The sequence below is a fragment of the Branchiostoma floridae genome, chromosome 9 (genome assembly GCF_000003815.2).
Source record: "Branchiostoma floridae strain S238N-H82 chromosome 9, Bfl_VNyyK, whole genome shotgun sequence".
NCBI classification, from domain to species: Eukaryota; Metazoa; Chordata; class Leptocardii; order Amphioxiformes; family Branchiostomatidae; genus Branchiostoma; species Branchiostoma floridae.
Window position 1 is genome coordinate 3,609,504 of NC_049987.1, and position 26,551 is coordinate 3,636,054.

The 26,551-nt window shown below is 41.4% G+C and overlaps 2 protein-coding genes across 2 annotated transcripts; both read left to right on the forward strand.

Moving 5' to 3' along the window:
* The first annotated feature begins 3,000 nt into the window (after nt 1–3,000).
* On the forward strand, nt 3,001–11,008 carry LOC118422982 (collagen alpha-1(VI) chain-like). Its single transcript, XM_035830877.1, has 7 exons — nt 3,001–3,019; nt 5,833–6,878; nt 7,147–7,204; nt 8,138–8,312; nt 9,312–9,462; nt 9,578–9,812; nt 10,797–11,008. The coding sequence occupies exons 1-7, from the start codon at nt 3,001–3,003 to the stop codon at nt 11,006–11,008; spliced, it is 1,896 nt and encodes a 631-aa protein (XP_035686770.1).
* Nucleotides 11,009–13,512: 2,504 nt separating this feature from the next.
* On the forward strand, nt 13,513–21,973 carry LOC118422983 (oncoprotein-induced transcript 3 protein-like). The gene is made up of 7 exons (XM_035830878.1): nt 13,513–13,534; nt 13,839–14,005; nt 14,683–14,792; nt 19,156–19,458; nt 19,831–19,993; nt 21,034–21,136; nt 21,493–21,973. The coding sequence occupies exons 2-7, from the start codon at nt 13,865–13,867 to the stop codon at nt 21,684–21,686; spliced, it is 1,014 nt and encodes a 337-aa protein (XP_035686771.1). The 5' UTR covers nt 13,513–13,534; nt 13,839–13,864; the 3' UTR covers nt 21,687–21,973.
* The last annotated feature ends 4,578 nt before the right edge of the window (nt 21,974–26,551 follow it).

Consider the following 26,551-nt stretch of genomic DNA (forward strand, 5'->3'; position numbering starts at 1 on the left):
ACAAAAAAAAATTAAGCGTGCATCATAAGTACGTCCATGTGGCAGATTTATCAATTCTTTTCGACAAGGAACATATAAGGAAAAGTAATTCTTACCTGTCGCTCCAGAAAAGCAGAGCCCCAACAGCACCAGGCAGAAGAGCTTCACGTGTACGTTCGACATGTTCGTTTGGAAGAGCGCAAATGACAAGACCAAACTAAGAGCACAATAGTTAAAGGAATAACAGGGGGATGTGACGCAAGTCAGACTGGGGGACGACTCTAATTGGTCAGTGACTGATTAGGTTACTGATCCTAAATACTTGGACGTGCTTAGATTCATCGTGGTGGGAACGATGCCGTGAAGGTGATGCTATAAGCAGGCAGTGACATAGCCAACCAACCACAATGATCCAAGAGAGCGTTTTTTGCAGCAAGACAGCTGAACATTGTAGGACACATGCATGGCTGTCCTAAAAAATGCCCCAAGTTAGCAATCGTAGGAAGATCGCACCAACTATGTGACAGCGCCTGTCACATTTTGCGAAAATCGATCGGACGACGAGTCTGCGGCAATCGCCCGAGCCTTGCTCATAATAATAGTTTTATTGCACAACAATTGTACAAGGTACAAATTATTGCTTATATGTGACGGGGATGGTTTTCAGGTGAAAAATATGCGCAACCCTCTGTCGATCTTAAATATGGCCGATCTCCCATCGATACGCCCGAAGATCGTGGATAATGTGACAGGGGTATTAGGACGCGTACGATCGATTTCAAGGCGTAGTAAAGCTGGCTTTACAATTCATGCGGACACCGGCCGAATTTGTAGATCGGTCAGAGCTCACCGAATTTTAACATCACCCGTAGATTACATTGGCCTTGATACCATTCCGTCCTCGGTCTTTTGATGTACCAGTTTTTTGCTGGAGGATTTAGTGAGGTTTGAAGTTAGTGGCGATGTTGAAGTTTTGGAAGATCCGAAACTCCCTCGATATATGGGGTGGTCATGTGGACTTAGTTTCTGTCGGTAAATGGTCTGCACCTGGGTGCTTTCGTAGAGTGGTTCCAGGATTGGAGGGATTTGTTGAAGGTCCAATTTTGGTAGCCACTCTTCGGAATTCGGATGTGTGTTGTATTGTCTGTTTGGCTTCGTCTGATGAAATAATGCTGTCTACCTACCTTCCTACCTACCTAGTCCCTTGACCTCCAGGTCGTTGGGGGGACAAGGTAGCTATGAAGACAGAGAGTTGCCTCCAGGTTCGTCTCTCCCTAGCCAGGGTTAGCCTCTCCTGTAGGCTGAGGCCCGTCCAGTCACCGATGTTGTCCTACCAAGCTTTGCGTTGACGTCCGCGACGACGCCCTCCCTCCACTGTTCCCTGCAGGATTGTCTTGGCCAGGTTGTTGTGTCTGGTAACATGCCCGAACCACTGCAGTTTGCGTCTTTTAACTGTTGCTAGGAGTGGTTCTTGAGGGCCAACGAGACCGCGTACCTGTTCCCGTACATACTCGTTTGTGATGTGTTCATAGTACGAGATGTGAAGTAACTTCCGCATGCACTTCATCTCAAATGCTTGGATTTTTCTCTCTGTGGATGCCAGTAGCGTCCAGGTTTTACACCCATACAACAGTATGGACACAACTAAGGTCTTGTAGAGCTTGTACTTGACAGTAAAGCTGATGTTGTTGGATTTCCAGATCCTGGACAGACGAGCCATTGCAGATGTTGCCATGGCAATCCTCTTCTGTACTTCTGTCCGACTGGTACCATCCTTTGTAATAGTCCCTCCCAGATATGTAAATGTGTCCACCTCTTCCAGTTGTTGCCCATTTATGAAGATGACCGCATGTGTTTCGTCCCTGCTGTTCACCATCACCTTGCTTTTCTCGGTGCTGACCTCCATGCCAAACGACCCAGTACTCTGTGTTAACTTGTCTGTAAGGTCTTGGAGTTCAGTGTTGTTACCAGCGAGAATGCTGCCCGATGCTGTCTGCCCGATGAAAAAAATGATTTTTATCACTGCCAGTTTGTGTTCCTAAGGGTAGTAGGAGTCACTTCGAACTGAAGTCTGCCGTCTTCTCAATGATAATTATGGTATCTAGGAAGGGGAGCATGTTGTCATGAATCGACTACTGCTTGAACGTGATGTTTTTGTAATGTCTACCTGGTTGATGTAGTCAAAGAAGTCATTGGCCACTCTCTTTTTTTAGCCTGCAATAAGTATCGTCTGTACTAAGGGCCTTCCTTTCCAACTTCTCCATGTGGAGGTCTACAACAATAGGCGACACTGGTCATCTTATATGGCACAGTCGGGCAGATGCCTAAAAAAACTGTCCTCTGTGTAATTATGATATATGTACAACCTAGGTGAATTTCAACATCGCCCGAGCACTGGCTCTATTTGTTGCTAAAAATCTGCCATCTTTACAAACTGGACGGAACTCGTCCGACGTCCGACCAACACTTCTGATTATAAATCTTTAATAATCAATTAAAGTTAATTGCAAATTCTTGCCCTTGGGCTAATTGTAGGTAACACGCAAGATTCAAACAGTGTGAAAACAACATGACAGAATGATATGGGACTATGTCTTGAACATAGACGGTGTCAGAACTGACTAACCATGTAAAAAGACAATATTTGTATCAACTTTAATTTCTGAGATGTGGGAAATACGTAGGCCATAAGTGGTGTGGACGGGCACATTGAAAACAATAACATTAACAGGAATGTTGTGACACACCAATCCAAAGGCTACCACAAGAGCCACAAAGTGAACATACAACTTTGCTTCTCCATAGTACAATAATTTTTATTAGGCTAAAATCGGGCGAACCTCGGACGAAGGCCGATAAAGGCCGTCCGAGTTCCAGCCGACCGTCGATAAGCCTATCAAAGCCCCGACGACACCTGGTCTTGTTTTGAAATATATTCTGTATTATAACGTCCGGCATCTATGCCTGAACAAAAGAAAATGTCATATTTCTACAATGCCTAATTCTAATTTATAAAACAACATGGCGACAAGGAGGAAAGGTATTCGATGGAGCCTTTGCGGACGAATGAGCTGATGTTGCTGCTACATACTGTCTGCTAAAGATGAAAGTCCAAATAAAATGTCAAATCGATTAGATTACGGTTACAATTTTTGCCGGAGCCCTTTCAAACTCCCTCCGACAGCAGCATGACGCTCGCCCAAAGCACGCATAACTTGTCAAACGTCACTCAGACGGAATATCGTCCGGTTATTGTAGGAAGCCCTAGCGAGGCTGGTGCGAGGCCGAAGAATTCGGGCAAAATCCGACCGAAGAAAAGAGAGTCTAAAACCGACGGATTGCCAAGCGAGTATTAACCGTGTTGTGGCCATTGACTCGGACAAGCTCCGGTCGAGCTACGGGCAACCCATTGTCGAGCTCTCCGAGCTCAACACTCGCCGCCGTGGCCTCGCTGAAACTAGGCGCAGCTGGAAGTGCCCCGCGGACGCCGCCTGAGCTGCAAACATTCGCTCGAGGCCCGCTTAATCGCCAAAACGCCGATCAATTCCGGCAGAAAATGTCCATTTGGAGCTCCCCGACAAGTCGGCCAAGCTAATTTTTTTTTATTTGTAAAGGGGGGTTAAGGAGGTACGTATGCAAGTGAAAAGCGAACACATGTCATAAGAAGTGATAAGTTCATATTGTTGATTTGTTATTGTTGATTTCTCTCTGGGTCAATACACCATGTATGGTGCCTTGTAAATTAATTTTGCGGGAATGGAAAAAAAAAAGTAACGTTTGAAATGCCATAGCCCCCTCTGACATTTTGTAACACACGAAGTGCCTACATGATTGTTGTTGAAAATCTTGTAGATACGAAAAAAAATATATTATCTAGGTCTAAGGTCTTTGTGTTGCACAACAGGCAGTTGTTCATACGTATGTAACGTGTTTGAACAGTGACCCGGATTGCGTCATAACTTAGAAAATTATACATTTTAAGTGATCTGTGCCGTTTTAGAAAACCCGAATGCTCGACGTTCGGCCCTTCGACCGCGTATTTGTGCGTCTCAGGTTCCTGCGCGTGCATGCGTCTGTTTGCGGGTATGTTTCTCACTCCCACCAAGGCCTTGCTCCCACTTACACATGTCATGTTTACGTGGCATATGCTATACCATCAGCTCACCTCACCATACCCTTTATCGAATTTTTGTAGCTTGTAGCAGAAAATAGGAAGGTCTCAATTTTTATAGACAGCTGGGTCTGGTAATGGTTTCTTAAAGCACCAAAAGGCACTGGTATAGTTTTACTGAATGGACTTATAGATATTCCTAGATCCCTATTTAGTCCGAACACAGAACCATTGTTCTAGCCCTAAACCTTAGAAAAGTCGTCAGCCAAAACGGCAGAGACATAGTCACAACATGACCAAGACAACACCTCTATTCTCATACGTAGGTCTGGCGCTTTACAAAAGGCGGGTTTTTAACCCGATTCGACCTTAATCCAAGGAAAGCCTGCTTGTTCTGGAAATGTAGACCTAAACAATAGCGTCTTGTGTAGTATTATCCAAGGTAAACAGGTGTCCGTGCTTTTGGCACTAACAGCAGAATTGTGAACGTGAACTCGTAATGCTTAAATAAACATTCAATGTTACCTCCTGCAGTGACACCCTTTTGTGGTAGAGTGAAGAATGTCAAGGTGTCATGGTTCACAGTCCAGTGACTGCTGTCAGACTGCCAAAAGCAGTATTTTTTTCTGACGTAAAACCATAAGTAAATCCCACATCTGTGGTGTTTTCCAAGGTAAACAGCTGTCCGTGCTTTTGGCAAAAACAGTAGAATACTGAACGTGAACTCGTAATGCTTAAATCAACAGTCAAGGTTACCTCCTGCAGTGACATCCTTTTGTGGTAGAGTGAAGAATTACAAGGCGTCAAGCTTTACAGTCCAGTGGCTGCTTTCAGACTGCAATAAGCAATTTTTTTCTGACTTAAAACCATAAGTAAATCCCATATTTGTGGTGCTATCCAAGGTAAACATGTGTTCGTGCTGCTGGTAGTACCAGTAGAAGTGTGGACATGATCTATCAATGCTTAAAACGGCAATGAAGGCTAACTCCAACAGTCTGTGACATCATATTGTGGCAATGTGAAGAAACAAAAGTCGTCATGGTTGACAGTCCAGTGACTGCTTGAGATTTTTCGTCCATTGGGAACAGCCATAACCATAGAACAGTGTAGGTGCTTCCTGCTATCACCTGCCAGGACTTATTGTTTAATTATATTGTAAGTTTATTGAAGAAACTAACGTACATCTTTCCAGAGCACAAGAACTGCATATCGCCCCATAAATCATCGCAATCCATCCTAACGTTCGTCACAGAAAGTTAGTCAGAACATAAAAGTAAAACACATTCTAAAGTACCATGGTCAACCATGCGTAAATCCCATCACGATCACAACACCTAACCACCATACAAATATCATCGCAACCCATCTACAGGTTCTTAAGTTGTTTGCGTAACACACAAACATCCACAAAACAAACAAACCTGCTGATCCACAACAGACAGCTAGAAGGTATGCGCTATTCACCTACCCACCACATAAAAATCAACATCACAGCAAGTACAGGTGCGAAAATGTGACACAAAACGTGTTGCTGCAGTACCATGGTCGTCTAAAAGATAGCGCCAAATCGACCTGCAAGACCATTATGTCCACATTTACCGACCCACCAAAAACCATCACAAACCTTCCATCCGTTCCTGAGATATTTCAAAAATTACTTCCGGGTTGAAAACAATTATATAGCAAGAATACCTCCATCTTTATGTAGGTAATTATGTTTACTTGATTGTTTACAAACACAGGCACCACCATCTCTGATGAAGTGCGGGAGCTTCTCCGACTCCTGGATCCTTCAGCTGCGGCGTCCTATGAAGGCGCAGGAGGAGACATCGTAGGTGGCAAAGGAACCATGAAAGGCATGTATGATGGTGACGAAGAAGGTAGTGGAGACACTGAGGTAGACAATGATGAGGGCACTGAGAACAATGACCATGATACCGAAGATACTGCCGGAGAGACAGAAGATACCGATGTAGACGACGAAAGCACTGAATACACCGATGGAAACTCTGGAGTCAATGATGAAGGCATTGTTGGAGAAAATGGAGACACCGATGGAGACGCCGAAGACACTACGGGAGAGGCTGAGGACGCTGCTGGAGAGACTGGAGACACCGATGGACAAACCGAGGACACTACTGGAGAGTCTAAGGAGGCAGCTGGAGAGACTGAAGACACCGATGGACACACCGAAGACACTGCTGGAGGAGCTGAGGAGGCAGCCGGAGACGCCGTCATTGAAGGAAACACCGAAAACGATGATGCAGAGACTGAAGAAGCCAATGGGTATTCCGAAATCGTTGATGGAGAAGACACTGAAGGTGCTGATGTGGACACTGAAGTTGCTGATGAGGACACTGAAGACATCGATGGAGAAGACACTGAAGGTACTGATGTGGACACTGAAGCCATTGATGGAGAAGACACCGGAAACACTGATGGAGACACTGAAGCCATTGATGGAGAAGACACCGAAAACACTGATGGAGACACTGAAGCCATTGATGGAGAAGACACCGGAAACACTGATGGAAACACTGAAGCCATTGATGGAGAAGACACTCAAGACACTGATTGGGACACTAACGCCACTGATGGAGGCACTGAAGATAACGGTATGGAAGGAGAAACTGAAGAAACAGCTGAGGAAACTGAAGATATGGAGGCAAAGGCTAAGGACACTGAAGGAGACACCAAAGACACCGAGATGTCCTCAGATGAACCAACAGAAAAGAGCGTGCGAGCTGCCAAGGACCCTGCAGACCTCAAGAAGACCTTGGCTAAAAAGGTTTGTCCTGTGTTGAGTTTTTATAGTTGTCCGCTACTGAATCACAGGGAAAGCTGTCGGCCCACAGACATCATCATGAAGTTTGATTTGGTTAGATGTCGTCCTAGTTAATTCCCTGGAGAAACTCTTAACTAACTACCAAGAGTTGCACACAGAATTGTCTTTACATTATTTACTCTTTTCTACCAAATCTATTTCTATAGATATAATGTCAACGATGCACATACAACCGCAATTCCCTTATACGACTCTTGCATCCATTATCTAGAATTCAGTACGAGGCGCCGGAGCACATGGGCTTTCCGTTCAGAACCTTCGCGGTGGCGGTAAGTCAACTCTGGACAAAGGTCCATTTATTGTTTTAAGTCTGCTACTGAACAATTGTAGCCATTGCCGGGCCATTTTATCTACACTGACTTAAATTATTTCGCAGATCCCATCCACGCGTGCCTCTAATTTTGGATCTTCACAAAGTTCGGAAAGTTTCCTATTTTTGTTGCAATGGCAACCAGTTGTTAACAGGCATTTTTGACGAAAATCGCTAATTTCGGTTCTAACAATGTATTGTTAGCTTTCCTTGCTACCCTTTTCTTGCTACATGGATAAAAAGTTCAGTAATCTAGTATATCTTTCATAGTTAAATATGAATAAAACTTGTTGATTTGATTACGCCAAAATCCAACATGGTAGACCATAGCACCAGATCAAGTATAACTAGCTTCTTATCTCTTAAATTTCGTAACAACCTGGAATTTTTTCATCAAAACACGTTCAAATTCGACGTGGCGGACCCAAGATGGCGGAACCCAACTGGTATCTTAAATATGTGTGGCTTTATTTTGATGTCTTTTATGTTGCTATTGAAAACAGGAGTCGTATCATACATTATTAAATTTTTATGTACTCTGTTATGTTTTGCTGCATACTTTGAAGTTTTATGGTAATACCTTTTTTTAATGGCTCCGGTCAATTCAGTCACAAAGATGACGTCATAATTACGTCATATTACGCCATAATGCCGTCAAATTTCTAACAAACCTCATATTTTGCTTTTACATAATTCTCTGAAAACTTGTGGTCATATATTAAGCTGTTTATGAGTAATACCAGTTTCAAGCACGGGCCTCAAATGCCCCCCTCCCCCGGTCATATGTTGACCAAAATAGCCCGGTCTGAATAGGGTATAGTTACTCCTTACAAAACGTTACCTCTACATCTAACATTTCCTCATAACGTTCCTTTCTGTGTAACTGTGTTAGGTTCTTCAACATGTGAGGCACCTGTGGACCTGTTCTTCCTCCTCGATGGATCTGGCAGTGTAAAAGCTGCAAACTTCGCTAAGGTGAAGCAGTTTGTGGTCGATATGGTCAATAGTTTCGACGTCAGCCCAGCTGCCACTAGGGTTGGTGTTCTTCAGTATTCTAACAGGAACACGTGAGTGACGGTTCATTCATGTCTTGAAAACAGAGTGGAGTAGACTAATTCCCGGCCCCAGGAAATTGAGTAATCCGAAAAATTAACAAAAAAAGACCGGTCTAGGTAGAGGTGCGTACCTAAAGACCTAAAAATGTTTAGGTCCAAGTCAAAAAAAAAAATAAATAAATAAATGTCCGGACTTGAGAGTCCGGACTTGCAAAAAACTATCTGTCACTTATATTCCCTTTTCTTGTTCTAAACTTTCCAAAAACCTTCCATAGGCAGTAAAATTTGCACTGGAAAAAGCCAAAAACATTTTCTGTTTACACTGGCTGTATATAAGTTGCATGTATTTTTCACATTGCATTTCAGTTCATGCTAACATGCAATTTTATATGCACCATACCCCCTCCCCCTCAAAAAAGAAAACTTTCTTGCGCACATAATATGCAATGATGGGTTCAGGTCCGGACTTATAAGTCTGAACCTGAACTGCTGGACTTGAATCCAGACCTGAACCTGAATATGACTTTAGGTACGCACCACATGTTCGGGACAAGAGATACATTGAAAAAATGGCTATATTCTCATTAATTAGGCAAATAATTAGCATTTTTTCCATTTAATTTTGCAGTTCCAAACCTAGTCAATAGAGAGCCCAAACTCACATGACTTCTTCCCGAGCTCAACAACTATCTATCACTTCTAAATCGTGACCATAGCTTGTTCAGAACGCCAGATAGCAAAACTGGAGGTTCTGCTGGAGTACCAAGGGAAGACGCTAGAGGGCCCAATATCTAAAATGTCTAGCGTTTGTAACACCTAACCAACACACATAGTATGAAGCCAATCCATCCAAGTGTTTATATCTTGTTCAAGGAACCACATACACAAACACTAGTGAAAATATTCATGGAGGTAATTATGGTAGTTGGGATCAAAATGATGACAAAGAAATATAATAATTTCGATTGAATCATTTATGCAGTGACTGTTTATGAACCATTTATTTCTTAGCCTGGTGTTTAACCTGGGAAACAAAGTGAACAAGCCGACTACCGTGAGCGCTATTAACAGCATCTCGTACCAGGGAGGCGGGACGAGAACCGGAGCTGCTCTACAGTACGTCCGTGGAAACGCAGCATGGAGGAGAGGAAATGTGCCAAAAGTAAGTACCAAAAATATATAGAAATTGTACCCAGGGTCTTGGTAAAGTGATTGCATACTAACCTAATGTTGCTTATCATTTTTGGCAATAGACTCAAATGTACTTACCACCACAGGCACTGATCGTGTTGACAGACGGAAAATCAGAAGATTCCGTGTCGGGACCCTCTCAGAGCCTGGTCTCGGATCGTGTTGAGGTGTACGCCATCGGTGTGAGCAATTTCGATCATGAGGAACTCCTACAGATTGTCAACAACAAACAGAGCAACGTGATTGAGCTGGACGACTTCAACGCCCTCGCCACGAAGATAGACGAAATCGCCCAAGAAGTTTGCTCATATGCGACAGAAGGTACGTTCCGTGTTGCTCCTTACAGAGCTAACGGTTACACGTCTACATAAATTCTGTACTTAACGACTTTATGACATTTGCTAAGATTGTGTTATACATGGGTCTCTGTGTTTGAATGCGTTTGATCATTTTTATGTGATTACAGCATAACCCATGAAAGTGAAAATAAATCTTAATGCTTTATGGTGTGTTGGTAAGTGTCGGCTTAAGTAAGGGCAACTGCGGTTTTAAGACCACCTAGTAGCTGCCTCAGGTACAACTGTTACAGCAGAAGGTTTCATATCTCGTTTGATAGAATTTCTATGATCATTATCTTTTTTCTTTCATTCCGAGCTCTTGACCTGATGAAAAAGTAGTAAATTTAGGTCCCTCCATCACCCTTCTTAAAAGAGATGCAACTACCTATTTTGTTCAATATTCTAAAGGAGAAATACTCAAGAAAAATTTATCTATCGTCATAATTTTTGTAAATAGAAAGTTCAATTTAGGATTGACGGAACTAGATGATAGTAAGGCAAATTAAAATATAATTTCATAGTAAACAAAGAAAGAAGAATTTATATTGACATTGAATAATTTACGACGGAAAATACAAGTTGTTCGATAATATGAATATTCAAACATGTGACATATACAATTTAGAAAAAGAGGAACACCAATGTATATAATTGATATATACAAAAATATCATTATTTGAAGTTGACCTTATACGGATCCATTCATGGCTTCTTGAGTTGTGCCGTCAGCAAACACACCCACGCGCACCCACGTGCGCCTACAAACGTTTCGGCAAAGGTTGTAATATGTTCGTTACAAGCAAATTTATGTAAGATATGTTAAGTATTCCTCTTTTGTTACCATTGTTTTCTAAACTCCATCGAAGAACTTAAAGAAAGAAATCTACCCGAAGGTACCAAAGTGTTAACCTACTTGACGATGGTAATCTATGATACATGAATACGAACACGTTTTACTTTTACACAGAAGTCTATGCCAATTCCTTTGAGGTCCTGCGCACTGCCAACCAACAGTATCGAGATGTCGACTTCTTCGTCATCAAGGCGAGGCTGCCAGCTGACGGTCTGTCTGCCTCGGAAAACTGGTGCAGGGATTACCAACGTCTGTGTGCGCAGTACGGGCTGAGGCCTACCGGCTGTGGGGAACAATACGCTAACAGTGGACACTATGCCAAGTAAGATTTTCAACATGCACAACCATAACAGTTTATCTCTGAAATAATTCACTTGCACACTGTTGCACTTTGTAAATCACGCATAATCCCTTTTTAATATTTCCATACACTTGACATTACTTTGTGTAGTGGTTAGTCAAGGTAAGTTTTTGCCAAGGGTTCACGTAGCCAATAGGCTAGATAGGGCTCAGGTTACATGACCAACTGTACATTCCTGTAGTAGCAGTTACTGTAGGGTTTGCCCTTTACCGTATGTCAGGTTACATTAATCTGTTGATCCGTGCTGGACGTCATTTACCAGGTATATTGTGTAATGTTTATGCAATGTGTGTCTGTTATTGGTAGTGGTGTTCCGTTAGAGGGGCTTCATACACACTAAAATGTTATGCAGGTCGTTTTTAATAGTATAACACTTGAGGACATAGAATTATTTATGTTGTCATTGTCAGCCATACATATATCTATATGTTGTTGGCACATGAGTACTGTTTTAAGTCATCTACCAATCTTATTTTAGATAGTACTATTCATATGAGAACCCTTAAAAAGAGTGGTTGCTGCTTTTTGTTATATGCAGACAATGAATTAAAATGTGAAAATTATGCAACGACAAATCTTACCTCCGCCATTTTGTCAGTATGTTTTTGTCCTACTTTTTTATTGTTTGGGGTGTTTTCTATTTGGGTACATTATTTTTCTATACCCACCGTAGGTGCCGAACAGTCTACAACTCTGACATGAACATCTACAACGCGCTCAGCTGCCAAGCGAACACACGTATAAGAGATGTAGCGAACATGGCTTTCTCAACCGGGGCCACAAGCCAGAATAGCTTCGGCTTTAGCCAATGTCACCCGAGCTACTGCCAACGTAGGATAAGCCAGAGTAAACATGGTCTGTACTACGTAACTCCAGGCTCAGACAGGATTGTGTACACCGTGTGTACAGGCTCAGCAGGTCGGTGGGGTTTGAATCAAACAATCATTTTATATTTATCATCTATATAAGGTTACATGCAGCATTCAGCTACATGCAGCTATCAGCTGGATGCTTTTTTCCACGACGGCATAGATCTTTGGAAACAATAACTCAGCAAACTTCCTTCTGGTTTTGCATACTAACCTTTATGAATTCAGATGCATGAAATGTATTTGCAGCTTTACCAGTTTGATACTTTTGTAGTAAGTTGAACGTTACGTATTTCAGGTTGTACAAAATAAGAATGGTAAGTATTTTGCGTATTGGCAGGCAACATTAAATTTCAAGAAACACAGTCCATTTCCGAAAATTTAACTTGATTGACCAAATGAATTGATATCTAAAATATGTAGCAAACCTTTACATCGAGATACACATTTGACTTGGGCAGTTCTGCAGAATCAGAAGTTTTTTCTAGAATTCTGAGAATATCAGCTCAAATTCTGGAGAATCCAGCACAATTCTGGGAACTTAATCAGCATCAGACAATTTTGAAAGCATGAGGTAGTTGAACTTTATTTTCTGGTAATGCAACACAAATCGTTGTTTCCTCCAGATGTTTGCACCAATTACATTTTGCCAAACGGGACATTGAGCAGTCCGTGTGTGAACGGTGACTGTGTGGACGTAATAACTAACCACACCAGGTCCTGTAACTGTTACCCTGGGTACGGAGGGGACAATTGTGAGAGAGGTAAGTTTGAATATTTTTTACTGGTTAAACATTGACAAATTCACAGGTGCAATTTTGTTTGCAGCAAATGTATAAAAATTAGTATAGTTCTATTTTGGCACCTGTTACCTGACAGAAGTGCTACCTAAGTTATGCTAAGTGCTACCTTCATCTGTCAAGATAGAAAAATACCTTCTACTACTAAATAGACTTCTGCATAGAAATAAGCCGCTTTCATCTTTATGTCTTTTCTTGCATTCTGTCTATTTTTGTGGTAATTGTTTGTTCCTCTTTACACAGGAACTGTAACAGGCGAATAAATGCGATTAATTTTTTGTTTAACCTATAGACTGTCTAGTAAATGAGAATTTAAATATTTGTATTTGATACGTATAAGTACTACTCCACAGATATTGACGGCTGCTCTCCCAACCCGTGTCATACCGAGGCTACTTGTGAAGACATCCCGGCTCCCGGGACAGGTGCGAGGTGTACCTGTCGGGCCGGTTTTGCTGGCGATGGGAAATCAAGTGGCTCCGGATGCAGAGGTAAAATTTCTGATTTTGGATATCTAGCAGCTACCCCTACTGCATGAAATTCCTAAAAGTCAACCTGTAGCTAGGTATGGTACCTAAAGTTTCTGTCGCATGCTGTTTCATCGCAAATTGAGATTATCCCGCCGCAGCGTCACGTGACATTAATCTTGATATCAAATCTCAATTTAGTCCTTGTCATGGTCCTCAATAACTTATTATGATAGCCATTAGTCGCTAGGTGCGCATTCTTTCAAAGAGTATTGATCTTAAATTATGCTGATTACCTACTTATGATATTGCTTTCTTTCTCACACAGTACCCACACCTGTAACTGAACTGTCAGGTGAGTCAAACGGATATCACATACTTTTAATATACAATGATTAAGGTTTTTTTTTGGCAGATAGCTCTTGGACAAAACATATAAGCACCCTAGTAGCACATAGATCAATAAAGATTTTTTTAATCACGATACCAGGATTTAAAGAAAATATTATGCCTTAGAAGAAAAAAACTATATTTTGGTTATATTTTGTACATTAGTCAGAGATAAATATACGTCAATTTTGAAATTTAGATCATACGCCGACAAGCTATTGTAATCACCTATCTTGTTTTTCATTTGGACATGCTCCGATTTTCTACAGCTTCCACCACCTGCACCAATGACTACATGGAGCTGTCGATTCCTGAGGATCAACTGACTGACATCAACCTGGGGAATCTTCACTGGGAGCCTGACCAGAACTGTGGTGCTTCAACTAACGGCACCCACTACATTTTCCGTACAGAACTGTACAGCTGCGGTACTCAGGTAGTGTATACTAATAAGAGCAGTGTAACAAGAACTGTGGTCCCACAACTAACGGCACCCACTACATTTTCCGTACAGACCTGTACCGCTGTGGCACTCAGGTAGTGTGTACTTATAAGATCAGTGTAACAAGAACTGTGGTGCTTCAACTAACGGCACCCACTACATTTTCCGTACTGACCTATACCGCTGTGGTACTCAGTTAGTTAGTGTGCACTAATAAGGACAGTGTAACCAGAACTGTGGTCCCACAACTAACGGCACTCACTAAATTTTCCTTACTGACCTATACCGCTGTGGTACTCAGGTATTGTGTACTAATAAGGACAGTGTAACCATGCTGTGGCGCCACAACTAACGGCAGCAACTACATCTTCCGTACTGACTTGTGCCGCTGTGGCACTCAGGTAGTGCTTGTGTATACGATTTGTTGCAAGGGCAATTGTAGTTAGGCATAGGCAAGACTGTTAGCAATAAATCAGACAAGGATCAGAAATTAAAAGATATGGCATTTTGACAACCACATAAGCTTACATAATTGATAAAAATGCCGCCACAAAGTTATTTTGGAACAAAAATGTTCGAGAGACAATAAACTGGCTTTACCTCAATTAATGATTTAGTCCTACATCTTGTCATTTTATGTCAAGTTATGCCAACAAAAGATTTTCAAATAGGTGACCTTCGGCTCGAGGTACGTCACCTTTCTGAACAAGATAAACATCCTGGGTATCCACTTGAGCGGTGGGGTCATCACCCGACAGGGCGACGTGTGGATCACCTCAAAGTAAGTTGATAATCTTCTTTCTGAATATCAGACCATCTTTTTAGTCTGCGTATCGTAAAGGGCTTGTTTTATGTTATTTCAATGACCATGAGTTACAATCTAAATCTCTTTGGGTTTAAAACATGACTTTTTTCTATGATTGCTACATGTTAGGACACACAATGTGAGAATAGTATTGTTGAGAGGTTTATTCGGATTGAAGAGACTCAAGACACTCACATAGTGTGTCCTCTCTCTTTCTACATCTTTAGACTCTTCCTCCAGACGTAACTGATCTTGCTCTTATCCTGACCCTGTCATTTCCCCTACAGGGCCCTAGCACTACCCATATTTATGGGGTGGGTGGATTGGCACGCTACAAAATAACGCCTCCTCAACGAAGATGGATTATCTCGTTATCTTCATAGACTAGTAACATCAATGTCAAACAAGTCGGTTTCTATCTAACTTCTATATTACGTATCAATAGCTGGACAGTCACATGTTAACTATTATCTTTATTGGCTCTTACTGTCACTGACCTCACTGCAACTGCTCTTACTGCGATTTCCCAGTCTGCAACTGCCTTTACTACAACTGCTTCTACTGCAACTGCTTCTACTGCAACTGATCCACTGCGACTGATCCTTCTACTACTCTTACTGCGACTGCTCTTACTGCGACTGCTCTTACTGCAACTGCCAATTCTGTAACTGCTCCTACTACAACTGCACCTACTGTGGCTGGTCTTACTGCGACTGCTCCTTTTACAACTGCTCCTACTGCAACTACTGCGACTGCTCCTACTGCGACTGCTCCTTCTACAACTGCTCTTACTGAGACTGCCAATTCTTCAACTGCCTTTAATGCAACTGCCCCTACTGCGACTGCTCTAACTGCGACTAATCCTACTGCGACTGCTCTCACTCTGGCTGCACCTTTTGCAACCGCTCTTAATAAAACTGCTCTTACTGCGACTGCTCCTTCTGCCACTGTTCTTACTGCGACTGCTCCTACTGCGACTGTTCTAACAGTGACTGCTCTCATTGCAAGTCCTGATAATGAGGCTGCTCCTACTCTGACTGCTCTTATACTGCACTGCTCTTACCGTGACTGCGTGAGATCACGTGGCGCAGCGACAGCGTGTTTGGCTCGGGACCGAGAGGTCGCGAGTTCGAATCCTGCCGTGTCATCGATCTTGTGGAATGCACTTTACACGACTTACCTCACTTTACTCAGATGAAAATGAGTACTTAGCTTTGGCTAGGGCCCTCCCTCGGATAGGACGTTAAATTTAGGTCCCGTTTTTGTGGATCTGGAGAGTCACACCCTAAGCACGTTAAAGAACCCACACACGTGCGATGGTGAAATGTGCGATGAAACCTTCCGTCTAGAGTTGGTGATTTTCTACAAATCGTTCGGACTCCAGAAAGAGTAGTGACATATCAGCTACTAATGGACATCCGTATGAAACCAAACCAAACCAAACTGCTCTTATTGCCACTGCTCTGTCTTTGACAGTTTCTACTGCAATTGCCACTACTCAAGCTGCGACTGATCTTACTGCAACCGTCCCTTCTGCAACTTCCCGTTCTGTAACTTTTGTTACTGCGACTGCTCTTACTGTGACTGCTTTTACTGCACTGCTTTTACTGTAACTGCTTTCACTGCGACTGCTTTTACTGCGACTACCCCTTCTGCTACTGCAACTGCCCTTACCGCGACTGGTCTCACTGCGACCTCTGTAATACCCGCTTCACATTAGGCGCGATTCGATCGGAAGACTAGTTTACGAGCTCTAAATGACATTTTCCTGAGTAAGACGCCCGATGTTCTCACGATCATCTTGCGATTTTTAGGGATCGCCGGCAATTTTCAGGAGTCTTAAGACGGTCGCGGTGCAGCGAAACATGTTCTTAACATAAGCGACAAGTCGCAGGAGATCTCCGAGATCGCAGAGCTCGTTACCGAGTCGCAGATCGTGCGTGCGAATCGTGCGTACCTCGCAAGGGCATCGGTCAATAGTCTTGCGTCAATCCAACGATTGAAGACCGATAGGCGAGCAGAGACATAGTTATTAATCATCGAACGCAAATCGGATGGCGAACGCCCGTTAGTCGGGCGACGTTCGGGCGACGTTCACCCGACTTCCGATTGTTTACAAATATTGAATTTCTGGGAATGTGAGGGTACTTCTAATATTGTGGCCCCTGTGGCAGCATGTAGGCTGGTTTTGTGACACACTTTCCTTTCTTGTGTCATTTCTATTATGCCCGCGCATTCCATTCATTGGTTAAAAAGATTCCGACAACAAAATAAGCAACATTTATTGATCTCTTGCCTTTTTTGAGGAACGTTTTGTGTTCCCTTGTCCGCGTGCAAGAGGTCATGGGAGGTTCATTATCAAAGATTTATTCACCGTCGATCGCACGAGGCTCGCTCATATGTGAGAGGAACAGATTTTGGGCCAAAAATACGCAAGACCATCTTAAGATCTTAAAATCAGCCGACCTTCCTGCGATCGCGAAGTACGTCCGAAGATCGTATATAATGTGAGGCGAGTATTAATGCGACGGCTCCTACTGTGACTGCTCTTGCTTTGACTGCTTCTACTGCGACTGCTCCTTTCTTCTGTGACTGCTCTTGCTGTGACTGTTTTTACTGCGATTGACCATCCTTCATCTACTCTTACTGCGCCTGCTCTTACTGTGACTGCTCTTACTGTTGCTGCTCTTACTGCGACTGCTCTCACTGTTGCTGCTCTTACTGCGACTGCTCTCACTGAGACGGTTCTTCAACTTTCAGGATGCCAGGTCCTTCTAGCCCTGTGTCAGTCCCTCTCACAATAAGCCTGTTAATGACTGAGACTTGTCCACGGGCGTGCCAGCTAACATAAACTCATAAACTCAGCTATACATGGCACAATATCCTTGTCCACCAGTAAATAAACATGTAGCCACCAGAAATATACTATCCGTGGCGTATTAAGCAAACCAGCCCTTAGGAATGCAATAACAGCCATCAGTATCCGCGTTGAACAGTAACGTAACTCATTCCCAACTACTAGAAACCCAATCTCCAAGCTCATCCTGTACTTATTCGCCAGCTTTTGATACTATCATATGGTACTGTAGGATCGGCTTTAAGATTTCAACAAACCTAAAAAAATGTATATATTATTCCTCCGACTGCTCCTTTACATCCTCCTACGCACTTTCCCCCAACGGCCCATACTTATCGCCTATGTGGGGACCCTGCTATCTGAAGGGCCACCCCGGTTACTGTGAGCGTTGCCTCAAACCAGCTGTCAGCCAATCAGAGAATGGCCTTTCAGTTTTCAAAAGGGATCTCGCAAAGGCCAGATTGGGCGCTGATTGGCTGGTTCCCATATAAGGATAAGCTCATTAATATTTATAAGCAGGGCGGTCAGTAACCGGGGGTGGCCCTTCAGATAGCAGGGTCCTCACATAGGCGATAAGCAAGCGCCATTGGGGAAAGTGCATAGGAGGATGCCCCTTTATCGCGCATGTAGACGCCTGGCCCACGTGTAACAGTTCCTGCAGACAAAAAAGTCCACCTTGTGTACTGCCCACCCTCCGGAACCTCGTCTACCCTTCTCTCCTGCCTAGTCATCGAGTATCCGCCTGTACATCTCTTCGATCGAAATGAATAACGCATTAGTTTAAAGTTCCTTCCAATTGAAAAACAAAACAAAACTCAAGACACTCTAAAGCAATCCGTAGGTTTTATTCCAGCTTCTCTCTCTCACACACATTGTGAGTCATCTCTCTCTCTCTAGATCAGACTCTTTCTCTGACGTAAGGACGTGGCATAATCGGCAGGACCTACAATGCCCTGGTTCTAATCCTGACGTGTCATCGATCTTGTCCACTTGGGAGAGGCACTTTTTCCCGCTTTACTCTGGTGAAACTCCGGCTAGGAACGTCCCTTGGATAAGACAATAAATTGAGGCCCAGTGTATGGCGAGTGCCACACCCACGCACGTTAAAGAACCCACCACACTTGTCAAAAAAGAGTAGGGACATGCCTTGGTGTGAATGCTGCAAATGCTTCTGTCTTTAGTGATTCATGAATGATCAGCTGAAATAACCCGGATGGACGCTGATTGAACATCCGTCTCGTATCAGCAATACGGTGCTTTCACCAAAGTAGAGTTTGTAGACTACGACAACACTGGCCTTGGATCTTGAATGAATTCAAAACTTTTCTGACCGAAAATATGAAACGCCCAACCCTACTTCAACCTGTAACAATGACAAAAAAAAGAAAGAATACCAGGTAGTGTGTAATTTGCCTTTAGAGTGGCTAGGAAATTAAAGACATTTTTTTATATAAATCTCGCATGTAATTTTTTTTCGTACAGATGCAAGTACGAGCGCCACGAGTGGGTGGAATCAACCTTCCTGCCCATCCCGGGTGGACTGAACTTTACGGAGGAGGGGTTCGGGCAGCTGGAGGTCCGTCTCTCCATGTTTCCCACACGGCAGTACCAGAGTCCATACCGGGCAAACCAGTATCCCATCCCTCTCAGGATGCGGCAGCACATCTACATGCAGCTGGAGGTACAGGGACACGGGCAGAAACTCTCCGTGTTGGCGCTGAACTGTAAGGCGACCATGTCACCTCAGCCTAACGACACCCTGCAGTATCAACTCATCAATGACGGGTAGGTAGAAATGTCAACTGAGCCTATTCTAGATAAAGAGAGCTCCTCAGGCAGCTTTTTTTATGAAAATAATATTACTTTGCCTTTATGGTAAATTCAATCAAACCTAGCTTGATAATATGGAGGTAAGTGATCACGCATAAGAAAGTGTCACTGATTGAAGAATATTCTATTAAATACATTCATACGTGCATGATGAACCTCTTTGATAAGTTGATAATGCTAATAATATCCTTACAAAGAAATCCTAAATACCCTATATGTCATCAGCCAATGAAACTCTATGATTGCAATTGATTATTAACAGCGTTTTCCAAGGGGGTAGTTTATTCGTTTTGTTTTTACAAGTACATTTTTTTTCTCATTTTCCAGTTGTGCTTCTGACCCCACCCTGCAAATCTACAACATCAACGACAACAGCAAGGAGCGCTTTGGTTTTGAGGCGTTCCGTTTCATCAGGGAGGTGAAGACAGTGTACGTGCACTGTGAGGTGATGGTCTGCAACGCCTTTGATACCGGGTCTCGCTGCGCACAGGTTTGTTTCCCAGTTCACCATATAGTATCAGTAGTCAGTAGTATTGTAGGCAATAAATCTGACAGCATTGCATGAAATAAAAGTTCTTTTCAGCACAGGATGTATTCTTTGTTTATTATTGTTTTCTGGTTCTAAGCTCATAACTCCCTTTCCTGCCATGTGTCTAAGTCATCGTCTTCTCTTTCCCACACATTTCGAAACTTTTTTTAAAACACACAGCTTCAAAGTAAACAATTTACGTTGCAGTAGAATGTGTAAGGCAACGAAATATTTTTGAAAGTAGTTGAACTTTGATATGTATTGTAAGACAAGAAATTTTTATTGCTGTTTTATGGCATACCTCGATCATCTTAAATTTTAAAACTTTTTTTGCATTGCCGCGCCAGCGGCAATACCTTATGCCCACTATTTACATGGTTGGATGGATCAATGGTTCAAGCAATGTTAACCCAGCCCTTCCAAAGCCCCTTCCAAAGGCCCTTCTTTTTGCTGGAAGGTGACAGTTCAAAATTAGTAATGACCATTCGATACAATGACCATACTCATATGTAGTTGACCCCTAAGGGTACACAAACATTAGGGACGCAAGCCAATCCACTGGACCACGCTCGCTCGCGGCTAATCGCTCGCTCGCTCACTCGCGGCTAATCGCGGCCGAGTTTCATGGCTTAGTTAGACAATGGTACATTCCAGGAGAGTATTAAAACTCTCTTCTAGAGGCATGTTACTGTATGTGGTCCAGCGTAATAAATCTACGCTTTAACTCACCATGTTTAGATAAATATATATCACAAATTGCATCAGAAGGAACTTATTTTGTAATGAAAAATAATGCATATTCATTGTGGGTCAAAAAGTTTTACAAAACCTGTTTAATGTGCCAATAATTCATGTAACATAAATTATGATAATGAGGTAAATTTCCAATATCCCCTTTTGCTGCATTTTCTACTGAAGTCGCTAGGTGTCGCTCTCAGCAGTTCAGTCATAAAATACGCGGCAATGCACAGCTTTTCTTAAAAGATTTCTTGTTTCTGAAGGGTTGCGTCAGGAGGGGTAAACGAGCTACTGGAGAGAAGGCCGACATGAAGGGACGTCACATGATCTACCAGGGACCAATCATTCTGGATGAAGGCAAAGAAGGTACAAGTTTATTTGACATGTCTCTGAGGACGTAGGCTCTTTTTTTGACAGCACCAGGGTTGTAATATAATAGTGTTAAGATGTGGCAACGCAATGGCAAATGAATATATCATATACTAATACAATTTGAACAGTGTGTTGTTGATTTTTGCACTTTTGCCTTGTTAAAATTTGACAATGTAACTGTAAAAACCAACTCTGCCTTTTGTGTTGGGTTTAAATATTTACACGTTGGCTAATAGGAAATAGTATCGAACATGGTTGACGTGGATTTACATTAAGGAAAATTAGAAAAAGAAAATGGAACCTATTCTCGATTTTATTGACTAGCCGTTGTTGTATTTTTTTACGTTCAGAAACTGTGCGCCTGCTGAGTGACCAGGATACTGCCTCTGGCCGCCACAGCGCAACCTGGGCCATGCTGGCTGCAGGAGGAGGTCTGATGGCGCTCGCCCTTGTCGTGATGGGCGCCGCCATCGTGCTGAAGCGGTCCCGCCGTGAGGAGTGGGCCTACCAGGGTCTGCCCAACATGGCAGAGGACGGGGAGTAAGGGACGACCACAGGCCAGCGGGGCTGACGTTATGTTTAACACCCTGTAACGTCAATATGTGATGTGCCTTGCAGCGTACATTTCTGAATACAGTTGGCCGACTCATTGTGAAAACCTGCCGCACAAGGTCTTTGACAGGCTGCCGCAATGAATTCGTCGATTCTATTTTGATAAAGTAGTATCAATACTGTTAGCCTGTTATGTTTTAGCTAAGAGTATTATATCAAAGACTATTTTCTGTGTTGAGTATTATCATTAATGGAAACATTGAGTCAAGTTTCTGGATGTACTTTGATTGTTTGATTAACTTTTGGCAATATATTTCGGTAGAAATAGATATAAAATATTACTTCTGAGTACAAAACATAACAATATATGCAGGTACATTGCAGCCTAAGTACCAAGTTGGTTATTTCACGGCCAGTGTGTTGCCAGTGTGGCACATCTCTTGTTGGGCTCAGAACAAAGTGGTTCGTAGTACAATACTCGCCATGCCTTCTTTTTTGCCTTTGAAAATTGAATTGATTCTTCACAAAACTGGCGATCAAGTGACGCTAATCAAGTATCGTTGCTAATGTGTCAAAAGTGGGTCTATAGCACAGTGTCACAACGGTTTCTGTGCGGCAATGTGACATTATATATGTGACAAAAGTGTAAGAAAATTATTTTCGTTTCATGCCCACTATTGCACCATTTGGAAACCAAGTCTGATACCAGTCAATGATTCATTACTTTCGAAATCCTTAAAAGACTTAACAGAAATCAATTTACGTGCCATCCAGAAAATTTACTCATGTTCCAATTCAATAGGACAACATTCTACCCAAGAAGTTTTTTGTTAAGCAATAAGTGGCATATTGGTAACATTTCTGGATGGCGCTTTGCGATGACGTATTGTCTGTTCAGTAAACCATGCCAAAAATTTTTCATTACTGTCTATAAGGATGAGTATTGTTAAAAGGGCAAATAACACTACTCACCTTAGAAAAGGCTACTTATATTTGAATCAAAATTCTCCAAAAATAGTGATTTTATATTTCCAAAAGTACACAAGATTAATTGTTTTAACAATCGAAAGGACTGAAACCACATACATTAAAGGTCATCCAGAAATGTTACACATGTTGCCATTTTCCTAAGAATATCGTGCAAAGTAAACGTACATTTCATAACACTCTGAGCAAGATTTTTGAATGGCATCCTGGATCAAATTTACATAATTCTAAAAACATAAATAAAAAATGACTCTAAATTTCAATATAACACAATTCCATATATTTGAATGTTAGTTCCACAAAAAGTTGTAAACAAAAGGTTATACAAGTTATGAAGAGCGTAGGTGTCATTCAAAAATTAACTCATTATCTAGACATTCTTTCGTTTAAATCTCCAAAATGTTAATTAACCAAGTCTGTTTATATGTCGTCCAATCCAGTGTTGCTTTGGTCCAAAATGAAGAAAATTAAGTGTAGCTGGTCCAGATTTTTCAAATGCATGTTTGATTATATCTGTATCTGTATCTATATAGCCGGTATAACCGCCCTTCGGCGTAACACACCAGCTTTATATTCGATCGAGTGAGAGAGGGAGAAAGATAGAGAGAAAGAGAGAGAAAGAGACAAGGAGAAAGAGAGCGACAGAGAGTGGGGAGGGAGAGATTTGCGCCAAAACAACATGATAACATTTCTTTCGATGTTAAAGCAACACATATTGAACACCACCTAGACATGGAAACTCTTCAGATTTTACTCCAGAGCTTTTTAGTGACCGGATTTTCATACGTAATCATAAGTCAAGTAAATTTGTTAAAGTGGTGTTCGTAGGATTTGTGATTGTTCTTAATCCATCAAAACAAATTAAACTACTGTGTAGGTCCCAAATTATTGGTCATCATTTATATGTCAGGATAATCTTTATGGCAGGAAAACTGTTTTATTAATAGGGCATTCTGTAAAATAATGTGCCCCCCCCCAAAAAAAAACAATCGCATTGGCAATAAGGGTTGGTTTAAGCATTGCGGAATTAAAGTGAACATTTTTGGTGGTACATGCACGTTTGACACCCCGGGTATGAAAAAAAGGTATAAATAGAAATTTAGCAACAATTTCTGTACTACTTCAAAGAGTACGCAAATCCTACGAATACGTTTCAACTAATGTCAAGTAATTTGCTTCAATGAGGGCGACATAGTGAAATACATGATCTAAGCTTTGAGTTGGTCAAGATATTAATCTGAAGAAGAACAACACAACCCAACAGGCTATAATTTTAGACAGATGTTTTTCGTTCTGAAAATGTTATAACCAAGAAATTAAAAAGAAAAAAAATACTACATACCATAATGCACTTAAGATCATGTGCAACATTTCGTTACGAAAAATGTAACATCATCGTTGTAATAGCCAACAATACCAAGAGACCCTCCGTCATCAATACGTCACAGTGTACAACCTTAAGACTGTGTTCAAGCAATCTTCTCGATGAATGCATTATCTGTAGTATGTGGATTTTTTTCTTTAATAAAAGACATCTGCATGTCAAAATGTTATCGTTTTGTTTCATTTAATGGGAGATGTGTGTGCAAGTCACCACATGAACATTTAGCTACTAGAGTAGTCAATTGAATAGGATTTTTCTAAAGATACAAAAAACGCTGATGCCTACTTCCAATATAACACAATCTAATGAAGTAGATCTTTACATTATTGCACAACAGAACAGTAAGATTTTTTTCCACAATGTCTTTAAGTTAAGAGTTGACACCGAAGAAACCTACAAGAGCTCTCCTGTGATATTGTTTACCTACTGAATAGGCGAATTATAAATAACAGCTGCATTATTGTTTATTGGTTCAAAATGAATCATTCATATATTTGCTCTTGGTAAGAAGTCAGTATAGACACCTCACGCTGGCCACAAGTGATCGGAGATTATTATTTTTTTTTGTCGCTTATCTTCCAAGAAATATTAAAAGTATTCTTTATTCAAAGATAAGGAAATGGATATTCGTGGTCATGTCGGCCATACGTGACCAAACATACAGAAGAAATACAAATATACAATACATGATGTTACGCAACATTGCACCATAATGTAACACAATAGCATAACTCAGAACATTGCACTATTGCATTACAGTCGTTAAGAAAGTGTATTTGCGTTAATTTACATTTTAGGCCACAGCAAGTATATTTTTTGAATGACATCAGCGCGCGCATTAATTTTCACCTGATTACAGAAAAAAAATTTCTTCTGCTGTGATGGTCAACATGACGACAAAAATTGATGCGAATAGCCACTGCCTCTGATTTTCTCTCACATACAGTCCCTCTATATCTTAAATTAGAAATATTTAATATGCATGATATCTATAAGTTGCAAATTAGTATATTCACATTTAACTTCCTTTCCAACAAACACCCCGATGTATTTGAAAATTTTCTTAAATCCTAATTCACTTGTACACTATCATACTAGGCAAAGAAATCAACTACATACTCCTCTCTTCCGAACATCATTAGCGCAGTCCTCCGTAAAATACAGATGTTCACAATATGGGACAGCCTTCAGACAAATATAAAAAAGACCACTTCTTTTCTTACATTTAAAAGTGCCATAAAAAGCCATTTCATAAACCACCTAGTCCCTTATAGTAGTGTTATATTATCTTAATCTATATTACTATTATCATTTTATTATCTTTTTTGCATTATCATAACACGTGTCAGTTAATCTTCTTTGTTATTTATTAATTTCATTGACCATATAGGTTTGTTTAGGAGGAGGACATAGCACAAACTGTTAAAGGTTTCCCCCTCCTCCTGCACCTGTTTTGATACATTATTTTTGTATTTCTTATTTATTTTATTGTGTAAATTAAACAAACAAATCTTCACCTCATCCTCTATATAACCGTTTTCAATTTCATAGAAAGAAAAGGATGAACCTCGTCTTGCATCTTTTACGTACTCATATACCTTTTCCGACTATTCTTTGAGATGTATTTAGATTTAAACAAAGACAACATTCACACAGAGAAAACCCATCAATCAAACTAAAAGACAGACTAATGAGGTTTTCCGACAAGTAAAAGCTTTAGTGAAAGTCAAGTTAAACTTTGCTAGTGCTATTGCACTTTGTCCACCAATGGGTAGGTGGCGCTTTCGGGTCTAAAATGACCTCGCGATTAATTACCTCTCAGAGGCTAATTCCTTCACTTAAGACACCAAAGCTTTCAGAGATTTTGGAGATAGCAGTGTTCTTTTGTTTACAAGATTATCTTATTAATACATGAAAGTTAAGGTCTAATTCATGTTTTACTCCGAGTGTGTAGTCTAAAAGGGATCCGAGCCAAAAAAAAGGCTGCATGGACGCGTGTTTGTAGCGTTGAAAAAATTCCCTTTCAGCCGGCCGAACTGATCTCAAAGCTTGTTTATAACTAAAGTAAACAGCAGGTAAAGTTTGGCAAATACGCGCCGCTGGGACGGAGGCACACAGTCCTGAGCTCGGTTGTGCACTAAGGCCGCAACAGGTAAATTTTATGGATGGCATCCTTGCTCTTATTAATTTTCGCCTTATCTCAAAAACAAGATGTTTTTCCTTCTACAGGTATAGACAGTTAAACCTAAATGATTGTGTTGTAACCTAATCATTGTATGTAGAAATGACACTAGAGAGGTAGTATCGACTGTAGTTGTAGAATTAAGTGAAACTTGCCGGATAGTTGTAAGAGTGGCACCAATAATCGTGGTATACAACGGTTGGTGTCTGCCAGAACGTCAGTACATTCGATTAAAAATAATGTTTAAATTAGCAGATCAAATTACTGGTTAGTACTTTAATCCATATTTTGCCAAACACCTACT